At 43.5% G+C, this 16,759-nt stretch overlaps 1 protein-coding gene across 3 annotated transcripts in view; it reads left to right on the forward strand.

The window, feature by feature from the left end:
* The window catches only part of Dock8 (dedicator of cytokinesis 8), a 203,431-nt gene that overhangs the window by 83,244 nt on the left and 103,428 nt on the right, over positions 1 to 16,759 (forward strand). For all 3 annotated transcript variants that reach the window (XM_038327158.1, XM_038327166.2, XM_038327176.2), the window contains 6 exons: positions 395 to 480; positions 6,138 to 6,204; positions 8,438 to 8,587; positions 13,077 to 13,157; positions 14,236 to 14,395; positions 16,200 to 16,336. In XM_038327158.1, the coding sequence (XP_038183086.1) occupies positions 395 to 480; positions 6,138 to 6,204; positions 8,438 to 8,587; positions 13,077 to 13,157; positions 14,236 to 14,395; positions 16,200 to 16,336 (681 nt within the window). The remainder of the gene's footprint in view (positions 1 to 394; positions 481 to 6,137; positions 6,205 to 8,437; positions 8,588 to 13,076; positions 13,158 to 14,235; positions 14,396 to 16,199; positions 16,337 to 16,759) is intronic.

A 16,759-nucleotide genomic window follows, 5' to 3' on the forward strand; every position in this document is an offset into this window, starting at 1 on the left:
TGGAAGGAGAAGCAGACTAGAACTGTAAGTTTTTACAATGCTGTCTGATAGATGTTACTAAGCCACAGCCATGTTTGCATTTCTTTCCTTCCTTCCTTCCTTCCTTCCTTCCTTCCTTCCTTCCTTCCTTCCTTCCTCCCTCCCTCCTTCCCTCCCTCCCCCAGTCTCTTTCTCTTAAGTGTTCCTTTTCTGAGAGGAGGAAATGTTTGGTGTACATGCTGGCTTTGAATGTTGAGGGACGGATGGCAAACTCCCTTCCCAAGACAGAGCATTATTCTGCCGCTAGAACTAAAGCAGGGACAAGGAGAGCAGCCCCTCCTCCCCTGGCTTTTGGTCAACATCAAAGCCCTGTGGAAAGTTGCTAACGAGTTCTTTACCATGTGATCGATGACAGGAGGATGCTGTGGAAATACGTCCGGTACCCGAGTGTCCTAAAGAACATCTGGGCAACAGGATACTGGTCAAGGTGCTGACTCTGAAGTAAGTATCAGACTACTGCTCTGATGGCCACTTTGCTCTTTCCATAAAATGATACCTGCATCATCAGCCCGGGAGTCAGGAAGGTTCTCCCAGTAGAGGGAGCACTGGGGTAATGGAAAGAGTAGAGCTTACAGTTGACTAGACCTGGTTCTATTTGTGCCAATCCTTTGACAACCTATCTTCTAAGATATGGAAAGCACAGGTGTCTAGAAAAGTTAGGCATATAAGGTAATTGTTCATTTTTTTTTTCATTAAGAGAAACAGCTATGGGTTGGAGGTGTAACTAGGCGGAATATTTGCCTAGCATGTGTAAATTTGAGACCCTCAGTTTGATCCCTGTCTTAAATTGGGTTACTATTGCTGTGATGAAACACCATGCACAAAAGCAAGATGGAAAGGAAATGGTTGATTTGGCTTATGTTTCCACATCCATAGTACATCAGTGAAGGAGATCAGGGAGGGAACCCAAACAGGGTAAGATACTGGAGGCAGGAGCTGATGCTGAGTCTGTGGAGGGGTACTGCTTGCTAGCTTTCTCCCCATGGTTTGCTCAGTCTGTTTCCTTACAAAAACCAGAACCACCCGCTGAGGGGTGGCCCCCATTCTCTCCTTTCAGTCTGTGTCAAATTGACATAAAATTATCCTGCACAGTTTCCTAACACCACAAATAAATCAAGTGAAATTATAAAAATAGCGGTGAAGCCGGGCAGCAGTGGCGCACGCCTTTAATCCCAGCACTTGGGAGGCAGAGGCAGGCGGATCTCTGTGAGTTCGAGACCAGCCTGGTCTACAAGAGCTAGTTCCAGGACAGGCTCTAAAGCTGCAGAGAAACCCTGTCTCGAAAAACCAAAAAAAAAAAAAAGAGCGGTGAAGCCGCCAGTGCTCTAGAATCAGGTCGTGCTGGTTCATAAACTCATGACAATGCATGCTCGTGAACAAAATATTGCATAGTAAAATATTGTCTTTACAAAATGTACATAAATGAGAAAGTGTAAAGAATAAAATAAGTAAAATACTTCAGTACTTTCTTCATGCACCCCAGTGCCTGCATGCTCCCCCAGAGTGCCTGCAAGCCGCTCTTCGTCTCCACAGACTGCTCCAGAGACTAGCTCTTCCACTTTTTCAAATCACAGACATTTTTTGAGGATATAGGAGATGTACCTCGGTGGTAGAACGTGTGCTTAGCATGAGCAAAGACCTGGTTTCCTACTGTAAAGAGTACATAAGCCAAGTATTTTTTTGGCATTGTTCTTTTTTTTCCTCATTTTTTTATTAAAAATTTCCATCTCCTCACCTCCTCCTCCCCCTTCCCTCCCCTCCCTTCCACCCATACCCCCACTCCCTCCTTCTCCAGGCCAAAGAGCCATCAGGGTTCCCTTCACTATTTTTCACACATGGTTAGGGCCATCTATCTTCTGGTCAGTGTGAGGCTCGCTTCCATAGTTTACCGTTTGTGATTAGACATTAGACCAGGTGGCCTGCCCTGTGATTCTGATGCGCTATCTCCCTGGTTTTGCTCCACAACTCAGGCAGTGACCAGTGCTGGCTTTGTTTTATCCCTTTAGCCAATTCCTTAGAGTAGGCGTCAGGGCCTTTTGTCTGCACTATTGTCTGCCCCTACGTTATATTTGTGTTCAGGAAATCTGCACTGCTGTCTCCATACTCACCCCATTGTACAAATTTTAATTGGTCTTAATAATAAAATCCTGGAGTCAGATATAAGGGTAAATGCTGAAAGTTCAGAGAAGCAGAGTAGCCAGCCACTAGTCCTTACCTCTATTGAATCCTCAGACCGAATTGGGTATCCTGTCTCTAGGAATCCACAGACTGAATGCAATGCACTCCTGTCTCCTCCTGCCTTATATTCCTCTCTCTGCTCAGCCGTATCCCTTCCTGTCTCCACCTCCCTAGTGTTGGGATTAAATGCATGTGACTCCTAAGTATTGGGATTAAAGGTCTGCGCTACCACTGCCTGGCTCTGTTTCTCTTTTAGACTGGATCAATCTAGTGTAGCCCAGGTTGGCCTCGAACTCACAGAGATCCGTCTGCCTCTGCCTCCTGAGTGCTGGGATTAAAGGTGTGTGCCACCACTGCCTGTCTGACCTCTATGGCTAACTAGTGGCTTAGCTCTGCACTCTGATCTTCAGGCAAGCTTTATTTGTTAGATTACAAACAAAACATCACCACACACCCCCATGATATACTTGGGTTTAGGAAGTCTGCACACAAGTTGGCAGTGAAGCCAACAGTTCTCTAGAATCAGTTCATGCTTGTTCGTGAACTCTTGACAATGCACAGATGCACACAAAGTAGTGCACATTAAAATATTGCCAATACAAAACGTACATAAGTGAGAAAGTGTAAAGAATGAAATACGTAAAATACTTTGGTACTTTCTCCCTGCACCCCCATAATACACTTGTGTTCAGGAAGTCTGCACCACTGTCTGCCACACTCACCCCCACTATATACTCAGTCTGGCTATCTTTAGACGCAGTGAGTTTGTCTCTGGGACTAGAGGAACTTCCCCAAGGCCGACTCTCATCAAGTCTTCCAGACTTATCCAGCACATAAACTGCAGCAGCTGCTCTCACAGGTTGGGAAACTTGTCCTGCTGAGCCAGACATGAATTATTTAAAAAATATGGAGTCCCTTGAGTTTCTCTAATGAGAATCGTCAAGTCATTTCTAATGATGTTTTCCCAGCTCTTAAAGGAGAAATTAAATAGAATTGATGTCTATAGCCAATGTTCTTGGCCTGTTTAAGTGACTTAAGTGGTATTCATATTTGTGCACCCATGAGAGAAGAGGTAAACCAAAGAAATGGTCCTAACTACAAACTGGAGAAAAAAAAGGAATTTTAGAAACTTTGAATGTGAAAATATGAATAGTAAAACTAACAGCAGTATGGAAGACACACTTTAGCATTGGTGTTGATCTGTGAGGTTCTATCTATAATAGTGTAGAGTTTACTAGCGAGGACATTTCTAACGGTGTTTTCGTCTCTGTCACCATTCCTGCTTTGATTTGGGGAAATAGATAAAGCATCAAGGACACAGAAAAAATCACACTGGTGCCAATTCTGAAAATTATGAGTAGCAAGAAAAAAATAGTGACCATGAAATATTGTTCTGCTTTGTGATGTTTTTCTGTCGAATTAGTGGCTGCACATGAATCTACTAATATTTTAATTATCATCTGCCACCTCATGGCCCCTCAGTCAGCACCTGTGACCTGGCCGACCTTCTGGTCCTGTGGCCAAGGCCCTGTTATGTCACGATATGTAGGTTAAGATTAGTCTTTATCGTTATATTTATCAATAATACTCAAAAGTTAAAGGCTGGGGTGAAAACCTACTAGCTCAAAGAGGCTGAGTAGCAACTAGCTGACCTTGCTTTATGGCTAGAGACATGACAAGAGATGCATCTCTTCCCTCATCCCAGAACCAAGAGGACGTCCAAACTCCAGTCCTCACCCTTTCCTTCCTGTGCGTCTTCTCTATTCAAATTTCTGGCTTCTCTATGGCCAATTCTGGTCACTCCGTTCCTGGCTCCACCCCCTGCTTAGGTATAACTTTATTGGGCAGTCTCAGAAGTGTCATAGTGCGATCAAATTATCCCACAACAGTATTTAAGGCAGGGGAATCTTTTAATTTAAAATTTAATGCCTTTATACATAAAGTAACCTCCATTCAGAGGACTCTCTTAAGCACTGGAACTTTAATGTACACGATTTAATGTAAATCGTGCCAAGGAGTGGTCTTAATACAGTTTGGGAGGCCTCCCATAACTGTCTCCCCCAATGGATTCTGCTCCGGTAGGTCCCAGGTGGACCGAGCTCCTGCACAGTTGTCTCAGATGCACGTGTCTGAGGACCACACCTGTAAAAACAATGGTAGAAAAAGCCGTTGCCCTCTGCTTAAAAGAGAGCCTCACAACCTGCCTCTGAAGTAGCTTGGTGGCCTTTGCCAGGTCGCTTCATTTCTCTGCAGCCCCCTTCCCTGTAGCAGGATGGGTCTCTGCACACTGGGAAGAGGAAAGGGGTTGGCGGTGCGAGTTGCACCACACTGGAACTATAAGGCATCATAGTGGACTTTTCTCTTCCCTAGTCCACAAGAACCTAATGCTCAGTACCAATCTATCACACGGCAGTGCTCAGACCCCTTGCCTGTCACAGAGTACATGCTTAAGTGCAGGGTGGCCCTGCCAGGAGACGTGGAGACATACTCAGCACAGCAGACCCTTAATCAAAGTTCTGTTTCCTGCCAGGCATGTTGCATCATGCCTGTAATTCCAGCACTGAAGAGGCAGAGGCAGGGGGATCACAGTAGTTTCTAGGGCCAGCTTGAGCTACATAGCAAGACTCCCATCTCGAAAAGCTGAAAGAAATGCTATTTTTCCAACAGGAGAAAGAGTAAGAATAGGTATTTGCAGTGTGTGTGATAAATGCATGTAACAAAGTCCACATTTTTGAAGTGCAGTTCAGTGGTGCTGAGTGCAAGAACATTTTTATGCAACCATCACCACCACTTATTTCTAGATGTTTCTATCTTTCCAGAGCAGAACTCAACACTAGTCCCCATGACCCACTCCTCCCATCTCCCGATAGCCATGCATTACCTTCTAGCTTTTAATTTGACTATATAAATACATCCCATAAGTGGATAGTACTTGCCCTTTTGGGATGGGTTTATTTCATTTAACATATCATATATATATATATATATATATATATATATATATACATACAACAGAGCATTTTATATGCCCGGTTGAATATTTCTGTACACATATTTCCTTTTTAACTTTCTAAAAAGTCTTGTTCATTGGAATTGAATAGTAGACCTTTAGAGCTTTTTATTTATTTGTTAGTTTTTAATTATGTGTGCATGTGAGCCCAGGTGCCTGCAGAAGCAAGAGGAGGGGATTACAGGAGGTTGTGCATTTCCTGTTGTTGGTTCTGGGAATCAAACTAGGGTTCTCTACAGGAACAGAACTGACTTTAACTGCTGGGCCATGTTTCTAGCCCCAAATGATAGAGATTTGATATCAGCAGAAGAATGTGAGCAAGTCCATTGCCTGTTAGATAGAGACTATTCTCTAAAACATGGCAGCTACAAGAGGAATAAGCACTATTTAGGCTGGGAAGTACCTGTCTAGGATTATGAGTCCCCAACATGATGTGCATATGAAGTAGTATTTTGGATCAGACCAAAATTCCATTCAGCTCATTCTCTTGCATTTTTTTTTTTGGTTTTTTGAGACAGGGTTTCTCTGCAGCTTTAGAGCCTGTCCTGGAGCTAGCTCTTATAGACCAGGCTGGTCTCGAACTCACAGAGATCCGCCTGCCTCTGCCTCCCGAGTGCTGGGATTAAAGGCGTGCGCCACCACCGCCCGGCTCTCTTGCATTTTTTTAAGCAAACATTTTTAAGAGAATGTAGTCTCCACCATGACCTCAAATGATCTGGAATTTTCCATTAACTTCACATAATTTTTCCATTAGTATCTGTGTATTTTCTCACATTGGTGACATTATCCCTATATTCCTGAAATCATGTTCACATTTTTTAAAATGATTTTATATATCCATGCACTTGTAGAACATTCAAACTAATCTAGGCTAGAACCTCGTTGATTTTTTTTTCTCTCTCTCTGACAGGTTTGAGATTGAAATCGAGCCACTGTTTGCCAGTATTGCCCTCTATGACGTGAAGGAAAGGAAAAAGGTATGAAAATCAAGAGCCCATCTCATGCATCCCACATGATTCTTTGGGTTCATGTTTTCAACCTCACTTCTGTGTAGCAATAAAGCACATCAGGTGTGTGTGTGTGTAGGGGTGTGTGCTGCATGGGTAAATGTGGGGGGAGTGTGTTGCATAGATCAGTGTGTATGTTTATAGAGGTGTGTGCTATGTGGGTAAGTATGTATGTGTATTTGCAGGTATGTGCACATCTATGTATACACATGTGTGTAAAGGTGTAAAGTTGATGTCATGTGTCTTCCCGATCCTGCTGCATACTACTCGTGGAGGCAGGATTGCTCAGTTGGACCCAGCGCTTCCTGACTGGGCTTATCTAGCTAGCTGGCTCCTTTCAGAGATTCCCACTCTCTACCTCTCAGATACTGGAATTAGACCTGGCCTCTATGCCCACCTTGCATTTATGGCTGTTCTGGGAATTCAAACACGAGTAACCATGCTTGTGTGTCAAGTGCTCCCTGCTGAGCCCCAGTAGGCACAACAGATTTGAAAGCAAATAAACATTGAGAGCTCCAGATTTGCTTTATTTACCATGTTTTTGTTTTTTTTTTTTTTTAAAAAAAAAAAGAAAAAAGAAAAAACTGATCCGGAAATTGATAGATTGCATGCTTCGGAGAATCTTTAAGGGAAAGGCCTGCTAGAGGCAGTGCTGTTTGACTAAAGAAAGAAATAGAGAGCACTTGAGGTTTTACAAAATAACGTGTCGTTTTTATTAAGTTCAGCTATTCACGATTATTTTTCCTGGAGTTTTCTGTACTGTGAAATCAGTTTGCTGTGGGGACAGGAGATGACTCTGGGTAGGAGCTCTTGCTATACAAACACGAGGACCTGAGTTTGAATCCTTAGCATGCACATGAAAAGCCAGGTATGACTGCATGTTCCTGAATCCCCAGCATTTAGGGGAAGATACTGACTGATTCTAAGAGCTCATTGACCAGCATGTCTAGCTGAACCTGTGAGCTTCCAGTTAAGTGAAAATCCTGTCTTAAGGCAATAAAGTAGAAGGCAAAAGAGCATCCTTCTCTTTCTTCTGCATGTCACACACACACACACACACACAACCAAAACAAAAACACAGACACACAGACACACACACACACGGAAGGGGGGAGAACTAAATGGGTTCATTGTGAATGGCAGATGCCATGTGTAGCAAATATCTAAATTGAGATATCTTAATTGATAGATTCATTGCATGGTGAAGATATCACCAACTATAAACTATTTTTCCATTGAAAGAATTCAGTGGCCCCAGTTTCCTCCTTGAGGTTTTTGATGTTCTGTAGTTTAGACATTTGTAACCCCAATAGGATGACAGTCATACTTCTGCCATTCTTCTCCTGTAGCTGGCTGCACTGAAGGAAATGTGAAGCTCTGGAACAACATGATAGGTGTCAAAACAAGCAGGTCTTGGGGGCTGGAGAGATGGCCCCGTGGTTAAGAGCACCAGCTGCTTTTTCAGAGGGCCTCAGTTCCCAGCACCCACATGGTGGCTCACAACCATCTGTAACTCCAGTCCCAAGAGATCTGATGTCCTTTTCTGGCCTCCATGGGCATTGAATGCACATGGTACACAGACATACATTCAGACAAAATGCCTATACACATAAAGTAAAATAAATAAAAAAATTAGGTCTCAGTTGGTTTAAGCAGCAGTTCTCAGGACTGGAGGGCTGGCTTAGCAGGTAAGAGCACTTGCACGGAAGTGATGAGGACTGGACTTCAGATCCCAGCATTCATAACAAGCCAGGTTCCCCACAAACACTTGGAACCCCAGCTCTGAGGCAGGTGGAGACAGAAGATTGTTGGCTTCTAGTCTATGTGTGTGCATGTGCTTACGCACGCACGTGTGCACGCACCCACACGTGGTTCAAGGGTGATCTTGTCTTGAAGGAATAGGCAATGAATGATGAAAGGGGATGTTAACACTTTTCTAGCTTCTGTCTCTATACACAGGTACTCACACTCTCACATGTATGTGCACATAAATAAATAAGTATATAAATACATAAATAAAACAGCAATTCTCAGATTTTCATGTGCACAGAATCATCTGGAACACAGGATCAAGCACAGGTTCTAAGGCCCCATCACCAGGTTTCTGTCCCTTTAAGCCTGGGTGACTGTTCACTGTTGTAGTACCTTTAGACCAAGACTAGAACAGCTCTGACTTACTGCTCCCATTGCTGCTCATTTACAGATCTCAGAAAATTTCCATTGTGACCTGAACTCTGACCAGTTCAAAGGGTTCCTGCGAGCTCACACACCCTCAGTTGACCCATCGAGTCAGGCAAGGTCTGCAGTGTTCTCTGTCACCTATCCCTCCTCAGACATCTACCTGGTCGTCAAGGTAATTACGCACAGTCCACGCCGCATGTTCTGACGTTCATGTTGTTGTTACGTTGTCTGTGAGGTTGGGTTGTTTCCTTCTCGGCAGTTCTTCCCTTTCCAGTAACTTCTGTTTGGACACCAGAGAGACCGGGGTTGGAGGTCTTACAGCCCTAGGTTGCTATCCTGATTGTGCTGTCAGAAACTTTGTGGTCTTCTGTGACTCAAGCTTCCTGAGACTCGGTTCCTCATCTGTGCTGTAGAGAATGAGTTGTTGCAGCTACTGATAAAGCCCGGCCCTTCCTAACTAAGGCAATCACCCTCAGCCATCCTGGTGTGGAAGGTTGTCATGATGGAAGGAACGAGAGCTCTCAGACAGTCTCCCTGTGGTGTTCATGTTTCTCTAGGTCCCACAGGGCAGCATCCCCAGTCTGGCCTCTGACAGACTGCTTGAGATGTGGGTGCACTTCCCAGCCCTCACTCTGTCTGTTATCACAGAGCACGTGTCCAGTGAGAGTCAAGATCTGTGGGGCCCTTATTCATAGACTTCACAGTATAAATAGACTACACTTCACTGGAGACTGACCATATGAGAAGATTTTAATAGACCAGAGCTCTTCCCTACGTGTTCAAGTGATTAGTTTGAATCTGATAACAAACATTGGGCATTTAACCATCTCCAGCCAAGTAGGTTCACTTGTTGACTCTCTCAGGCAAAAATTTGTAAATAGTTCAACACAAGTAAACCCAGGCGTCTGATCTCATGGACCATCAGACTTTTGTATTTGGAACATTTAGCTTGGTATCCTGTGCCTATATCACTTGGATTCCCATGTGATCTGATAGTAGTGGCTATCGATTCCTAAGAATTCAGGCAGCTTGGAGGGTACTTCCTTTATATTATTTCACAACGATGACTATAGCCTGAAGGAACCTGTCTAAGGTTCTGAAAGTTTAAAATCCATGGCTGGGACTGGAAAGTATACCTCAAGGATCTCAGATGACTTGGTACCACTAGCCTAGCAGGTACCAGGCCTGGGATTTCATCTCTAGGAATTGACAAAAAAGAAAATGATAAAATATTTTTTTTGTTAAGAATAGTGTCTGTTGCTATTGTTGTAACCTCCCCATGCTTCTCACTGTGGCACTGAATTCGACATATAAGGAAGCTTAATTTCAGCTATGACCGATCTGTTGTTAAATATACAATTCTTTCAATGGGCAACCAACAAAACCACACTAGTTCTAGAGCTAATTTTATTTGCATCTGTCCTTGATTTTTATTTATCTACAGTAATTACCTAATAGTGGAAATCTGTTGGTTGCTACCACTGACTACATGTGTTCTCAGATTTTTGAATGTAGAGGTAGGTATACTGACTTGACAGTAACGAACACATTCTAAGGTATCTAGATATATTAAGAAATTTAGATCTACACTAGAAAGCATTCTTTGTTTGGTGCCTGTTTGTCTTGTAAGATCATCATTATAGCTGCTTTCCCTCAAATACATAGTAAATGGTGTTGTAATATTTAGACAGCCCAGGTAGATGTCATGTGATGAAGAAGGGGCTTCTCACTTTATTTTTGTTCTCAAGGTGAACATCAAGATCTTAAGTAGGTTGGTTCAGCTATCACATATATTATGGTGAGATATTGTTCCAGGCTTAAAGGTTTAGTTCGGGATTTTGAGTGTGTGAAAGGACTTGTTCCACAAGTGAGGATGAGTGTGAACCTCAAGCTTTAAAAGATGTTTAAAAATTGATAAGGTGGGCATTACACCCACCTCTCCTGGTTTAATAAGTACATTGGAAAGTAGCCTCTTTACCTTGAAACTCTCAGCTGTTTCTTTTTTTTTTTCCAGTTTATTTATTTTTTATTAAAAATTGCCATCTCCTCCCCTCCTCCTCCCCCTTCCCTCCCCTCCCCTCCACCCCCACCCCCACTCCCTCCCTCTTGAGGCCAAACAGCCATCAGGGTTCTCTACACTATGTTGAGTCCAAGGTCCTCCCAACTCCCCCCAGGTCCAGGAAGGTGAGTAACCAAACTGACAAGGCTCACACAGAGCCCGTCCATGTCGTAGAGACCAAGCCCATCGCCATTGTCCTTGGCTCCTCGGTCAGCCTCCACCATCAGCCACCCTCAGAGAGTCCGATTTGGTCACATGTTCCATCAGTCCCATTCCAAGAGGACTTGGTGGTCTCCCATTAGTTCTGTCCTGCCGTCTCAGTGGGTGAACGCATCCCTCATGGTTCTGACTTTCTTTCTCATTATCTCTCTCCATCCACTCCTCATCAGAACTTTGGGAGCTCAGTCCGGTGCTCCTATGTGGGGCTCTGTCATTTTCTCCATCCAATGCCAGGTGAAGGTTCTATGGTGATATGCAAGATATTCATGAGTATGGCAATAGGATCTGGACATTTCTGGCACCCTCTCCTCAGCTGCCCAAGTCAGTTGTTTCTAATATGCCTAGACGCATGAAGACTCACATGTTCTAGTTCACACAACTACACATCAGCCAGGAAGGACCATACATGAGGTGCTCATATCAGACAAAGTTCTCGTAAAGTCACTGTGGCCCAATGCAGCAAGACCTAGACTCTCTTGGTTCTAGATTTTGAGGAGCCTTTCCAAGGGTTTCAAATAAAGCCAAGGCATGTCCATTCCCTGCTGCAGAGTCCCTACTGAAAGATTCTTACCCGAACGCTTTTCTTCTTCTCTCTATCCCTTCTTTCCTCGTTCCCTCCTTCCTTTCTCCCTGTGGTGCTGGGTGTGGAATCCACAGTCTTGTACATGGAAAGCAAGGGCTCTGCCACTGGGCTCCAATGCCAACCTTGAAAGAGTCTTAATCTCTACTCAAGATTTACGTTAAAGACCTTGTGTTTTGTTAGTGTTGTTTGGTTTTTCAAGTCAGGGTTTCTCTGTGTATCCTTGACTGTCCTAGAACTCACTCTGTAGACCATAGTGATCCACCTGCCTCTGCCTGCTGAGTGCTGGGATTAAAGGTATGCTCCACTACCAAGAGACAAGACCACATTTTCATTTTTTGAATTCACGGACTTCCAAACAAATTCTTCCATTTGTTCTGTGGGATCCTGGTTGTAAGTTTTGGGAGAAGAGGAGCCATGTTTCTTGTGTTCACAGCTATTCTCCCCAGCAGCTAACATAATGCAGACTTTTTGAATCAAGAATGAATGAATGCCGGTGGTGGTCGGGAACACTGGTCAGTTTCTGGTTCAAGTCCTTTCACCCGTGTTTCCAGTGGGTTTAATTTCTCAGAACCAGCCTTTCTTATGCTGCTGGCAATGGGATGGACTTTTAAACAACTCTTTTGTAAAAAGAGACTCTCTACTGGGCCTACCCACTGAAGTTGTTGTTTATTGAACAGCTTTGTGCCACTTGCCCTGAAACTCCATTGAACACACCTCCGTCAGTCGGATATTCAGATTTGAATAGTTTCTGCCTCACTTATAATGGTGCCTATTAAGAATGTGCCCTTGGCATATGTTGACCAGATTCCTTCTTCGGGAGTCTCAACTAATGACACAGGCTAATGGGCTAAGTCTTAGCCCCTAAGGTCACTTACATTTTCTCTGAATAAAGAATTAGAACATCAGAAATTTCTCTCTTTCTTTCCCCTAAACACAGTGCCCATATTTATGACAATTGATTGTCAACACCTTAACTTAAAGGAAAATAGAAACAGATGCTTGGTAGGGCTAGCACTCATTAGCAGAATGAGAAGACACCCATCTCAAGACATTTCCTTCTGTCTGTTAAATCCAGAGAAGCAGCCCCATCGGGAAATACAAGGGCACAATTATAGATGATTTATTCTGTTCATTTATTCATTTTGTGGAAGGTTTTAGTTCCCAGCCTGACTTACAGAGACCATATCTTTTTTTTACTTTGTAAGCAATAATTAAGAAAATGAGCTTTTCACTTCCTACATGTGTCTCCTGGGTTTTGTTTTATAAAATAATTTTTATTGCATTTTTTATTGTGGATATACAAATGTTTAAAATAGAAACTTCTAATCAGCAATAGGAAGGAAATAAAAAACACATAATCCCATCATATAAAAATTTACCATCATGTTACCATTTGCTGTTATCATCTTTTTAATATGTCTTGTTCCTTGTTCTCCTCTGAAATTCTGTGGTAGTCTACACACTACACACACACACACACACACACACACTTATTGCTTTGTTTGTTTTGAGACAGGGTTTCTCTGTGTAGCCCTGGCTGTCCTGAAACTTGCTCTGTAGACTAGGCTGGCCTCAAACTCAGAGATCTGCCTGCCTCTGCTTTCTGAGTACTGAGATTAAAAATGTGTACCACCAACCTCCAACTCCACAGTATATTTTTGTATATTAACATTGAAGCGCATATGTAATAAACACCCTATGTCACCAAATATTATCATGAAACATGATTTTATGGTTGCATGGATCCCATTATATGAATATAGCTCACTCGTTTTGTTTTAATATTATTTTTGTTGCTAGATTGAAAAGGTCCTTCAGCAGGGGGAGATTGCAGACTGCGCAGAACCCTACATGGTCATCAAAGAAAGTGATGGTGGAAAGGTACGGTCATCTAAGTACTGGTGACATCTTAGGATGAACAAATTTCCAAAGTGTCTCACAGAATAGTTAATAGTGTTAGACTATTATATTTCCCATCTGAAACATGAGTAAATTATATTTTCATGAGAGAGGAAAGAGAAACCAGTTACTGACCTGATAATAATTAAAAAAAAAAAAAAAACATGATTGAACACACTAACGATGCACGTGCCAGTGTGAACTCTGGCTCACACCTAGCTACACCTGTTGCCTTGGTTCCAAGGCTCTGGCTACACACAGTTTGGGAGCATCGCCAAAGCCCCACAAGCAGAAGAGGGCAAGAATTCTGGCTTTCCTCAAGAGCACAGGGTATTGTCTTATGCAGATTAGCAGTTGAGGACCAGCTGCAGCTTCTGCTCATCATAAATTAATTAGCACATGATAGGTCATAAAGCCATGAATAAGACTTTTCCCAGTACCAATTTGCCCAAGTTCCCACGATGGTTTTTAAAATGTGGCCCTTTTAGAACTTATCTTGTTACCTTCAAACAAAAAATTGGTTGAACTAAATAAAAACAGATATTTGCATTTTAAAATCTGTGAGTACGAATTTAGGAAGAATTCCTTGGAAGAACTGTCAACAACAATGACATTGTTAGTAAGGATTTTTTTAGAATTGCAAGACAGCTTTTGTGAAGCAGATTCTCTTGGGCTTTGGTAGATGACATACTAGCATTTCTTTCCCAAGTTTTTCTCAGGAGATTCCAAATTATCTGGGTAAATGAAGTGTTTGCATGTTGGCTAGTGTAACAATCCTAGGGCATGTCTTCATAGCAGAAAATGTCGTCTGCTAACTGATTGATGTCCTTTTAAAAAGTTTCTTCCTTCGGTAGCCTTTGCTTCCTTGGTAGCTAGACTTTCAGTCTAAGCTGTTGCTTTCCTGTTGCCTCCCTGTAGCTGCGTCCACCCCTCCCACCCCGCTCAGTGTTGTTGTTGTTGTTGTTGTTGTTGTTGTTGTCGTCGGCGTCGGCGTCCCTAAGGCGGTTGACTTGGTGCTGACGTTTGTTTGTTTCATCTGTCTCTTCCCCTCTTCCTCCAGAGTAAAGAAAAGGTTGAAAAACTAAAACTTCAAGCTGAATCCTTCTGCCAACGTCTAGGGAAATACCGGATGCCCTTTGCCTGGGCCCCCATTAGCTTAGCAAGCTTCTTCAACGTCTCCACCCTTGAAAGAGAGAACACTGACGTGGAGCCTGTGGCTGGTAAGATCTCCATCTGCAACGGGAAGTACAGGGCTCCCATTTCCCAGCTTTGTGGTTATCTGCTCATTCGTAAGGACTCAGGCGAACAGAGAGTGTGGAGGTAGGTGAGAGGAAGATCGTAAATAGAGAACTGAACGGCATGTGTTTGATCAGTGCTCTCCTAATCAATTATTGTGAGCATTTATGGATCCTTAAACATACATTTATAGTAAGAACTTTGGGTGGAGTTTTAAAGCTTTAAAAGGTTAATTTTTGGCCAGGTGCATGGCTTTAATCCCAGCATTTGAGAGACAGAGGCAGGCGGATCTCTGTGAATTCAAGGACAGCCTAATCTACAGAGCAAGTTCCAGGACAGGCTCCAAAGCTACACAGAGAAACCCTGTCTTCAAAAGCCAATAGAAAGAAAAAAATGTTAATTTTCAGTAACCTTCCCATCTCAAATATTAAAGTGCTGGAAAATAACGAGGACAAGTGGTGAGCGCCACAGTGTGTTAAACAAAGGAGCTGTGGTTGGCTCCCACGGGAAAGGGTCAGCAAACAAGCTCAGAAAAGCAAAACTCAGACTTCTCAGCAAAATTTCTGGTCTCCTAAAGTCTATTTTGCCAATGAGAATAAGTACCAAAGGTGAGCAGGTAACCAGTATTTCTTACTTATTTCAGAGTTACCTCTCCATAAAAGTGAACCAGTGGCTTCTACAATTAAGGGTGGAAGTGTCCAAGTGATTTTAGTTTTCAATAGACCTGTGGTGGAGTTTCTGTTTTCCTAAACACTTTTGCATTTAGCAAGCATTTGAGTCTACCTTTGGATGTTTCCTATATTCCTTTGCTCTTGCCACTTCTGAAATGCTGCTCTTTGCCGGGTGGAGGCCAGGGTGACTGTTCCTGCTGCTGCTCTCCTGGAGTTACCGTAGGTGTACAATCACCAGTCAGAACTCCTGCATTCCTTCCAATTGCCAGTAAACTTCACCCCCTTTGACCTTCACATCCAGTTTCTTTAAGACGCCTGTTCTATTTATTGATGTATTTGAAAGTGTGGGGAACTCAGAAGGCTTATGCGGCATGCCCAAGTCATTCGGGCGGAGGACTTGCCAAGATGTCAGTTAGGCCTAAGGGATAGTTTAACTTGAGCACTGAAGCTGATTCTAACCAGAAACCTGCCTTCGTGGCGTTTAGGTAGAAGGTCCGGTCCTCTCATTCAGCGTCAGTGTGAGAATTAGGCGTGAGCGACTGTTAAAGAGCTGTGCTTCCCGACAATGGACTGTTTGTAACAGACAGCCTAGACTTCAAAGAGTAAAAGACACAGAGTTTCAAGCTGTCTCTTCAGAAGAAACAAAAAATGAGGAAGCAATAGAGTTTGAGAGCCTCCACCCTGTCTCGTTCCCATTGGAAAGGTCAGTCAAGGCATTTCTGGTACCTGGTCCACACTAGAACAGAGGCAGATGAGATCCTGAATGTACCCAAGCTGGTTTGAGTCCCCAGTGCCTTCAGGGATGGGTGAGCGTGTGTGCTCCCCAGCGGAATGCAAGGGGAAAAGCTAGGCAAACACTGGGGTGACTCAACAGCCTAGCAGCAGACCCTGGACTGGTTGAGTTCCAAACTCCGGCAGGGTGACATCTGGCCATCTCTGTTCTCCAGCAGGAAGTAGCTCTAGGGTCCTCTCTCCTAAGAGTGTTGAGAACATCAGGAGGGGGGGTTAAGAAAGGTTGAGCACTGTGTAGGTAAAATTGCATTCTCAAGGACGGCTGGGTTCAGTAGTAACTGGTGTGTGTTCCAACTTGTTATAATGACAATTGTTCTCCTTAAAGGGAAAAACTCTACGGGTGAGCGGAGGAGTTTGTCCCAATCCAGGAGGCCTTCTGAGCGATCCCTCTCCTTGGAGGAAAATGGAGTTGGGTCCAATTTCAAAGGCACCACCTTGGCCATCAACACCTTCTTCAAGCAGGTATCTGTCTGTTACAGCACCACTGAGTTGGTCTTGTATTAGTGAGGATGTTAGTGTCCAAAGGAGTAGCATAATGGGTGATGAGAGAAGTTAATTAGCATCATCTGCTCAGCTGAGTTGTTGCAGGGATTAGAGGCCATGCAGATGTGCCCCTGACCAGACATCTGTCCCATGGTGGGCGTGTAGATGTTGGGGCTTATACCTGCCTTCCCTATTCAAGATAAAGGTGGAGACAATGAAGATGCTTTTTCCCTCTTCGTATCTCTGAAGGAGGAAGTGCAGTCGGCATTATTTCAGGGACTAAATGGAGTTTCAGTTGGTTGACATTACAAGGCAGATGCCTGTGACCTTGGTTCCTCCAAGCCAGACAGCTGCCTAGGAAAACAGCGGAAGCTCTGCCTTCAGCAATGCCAGCTGCGAAGA

Source organism: Arvicola amphibius, chromosome 1 (assembly GCF_903992535.2).
Source record: "Arvicola amphibius chromosome 1, mArvAmp1.2, whole genome shotgun sequence".
Taxonomy (NCBI): domain Eukaryota; kingdom Metazoa; phylum Chordata; class Mammalia; order Rodentia; family Cricetidae; genus Arvicola; species Arvicola amphibius.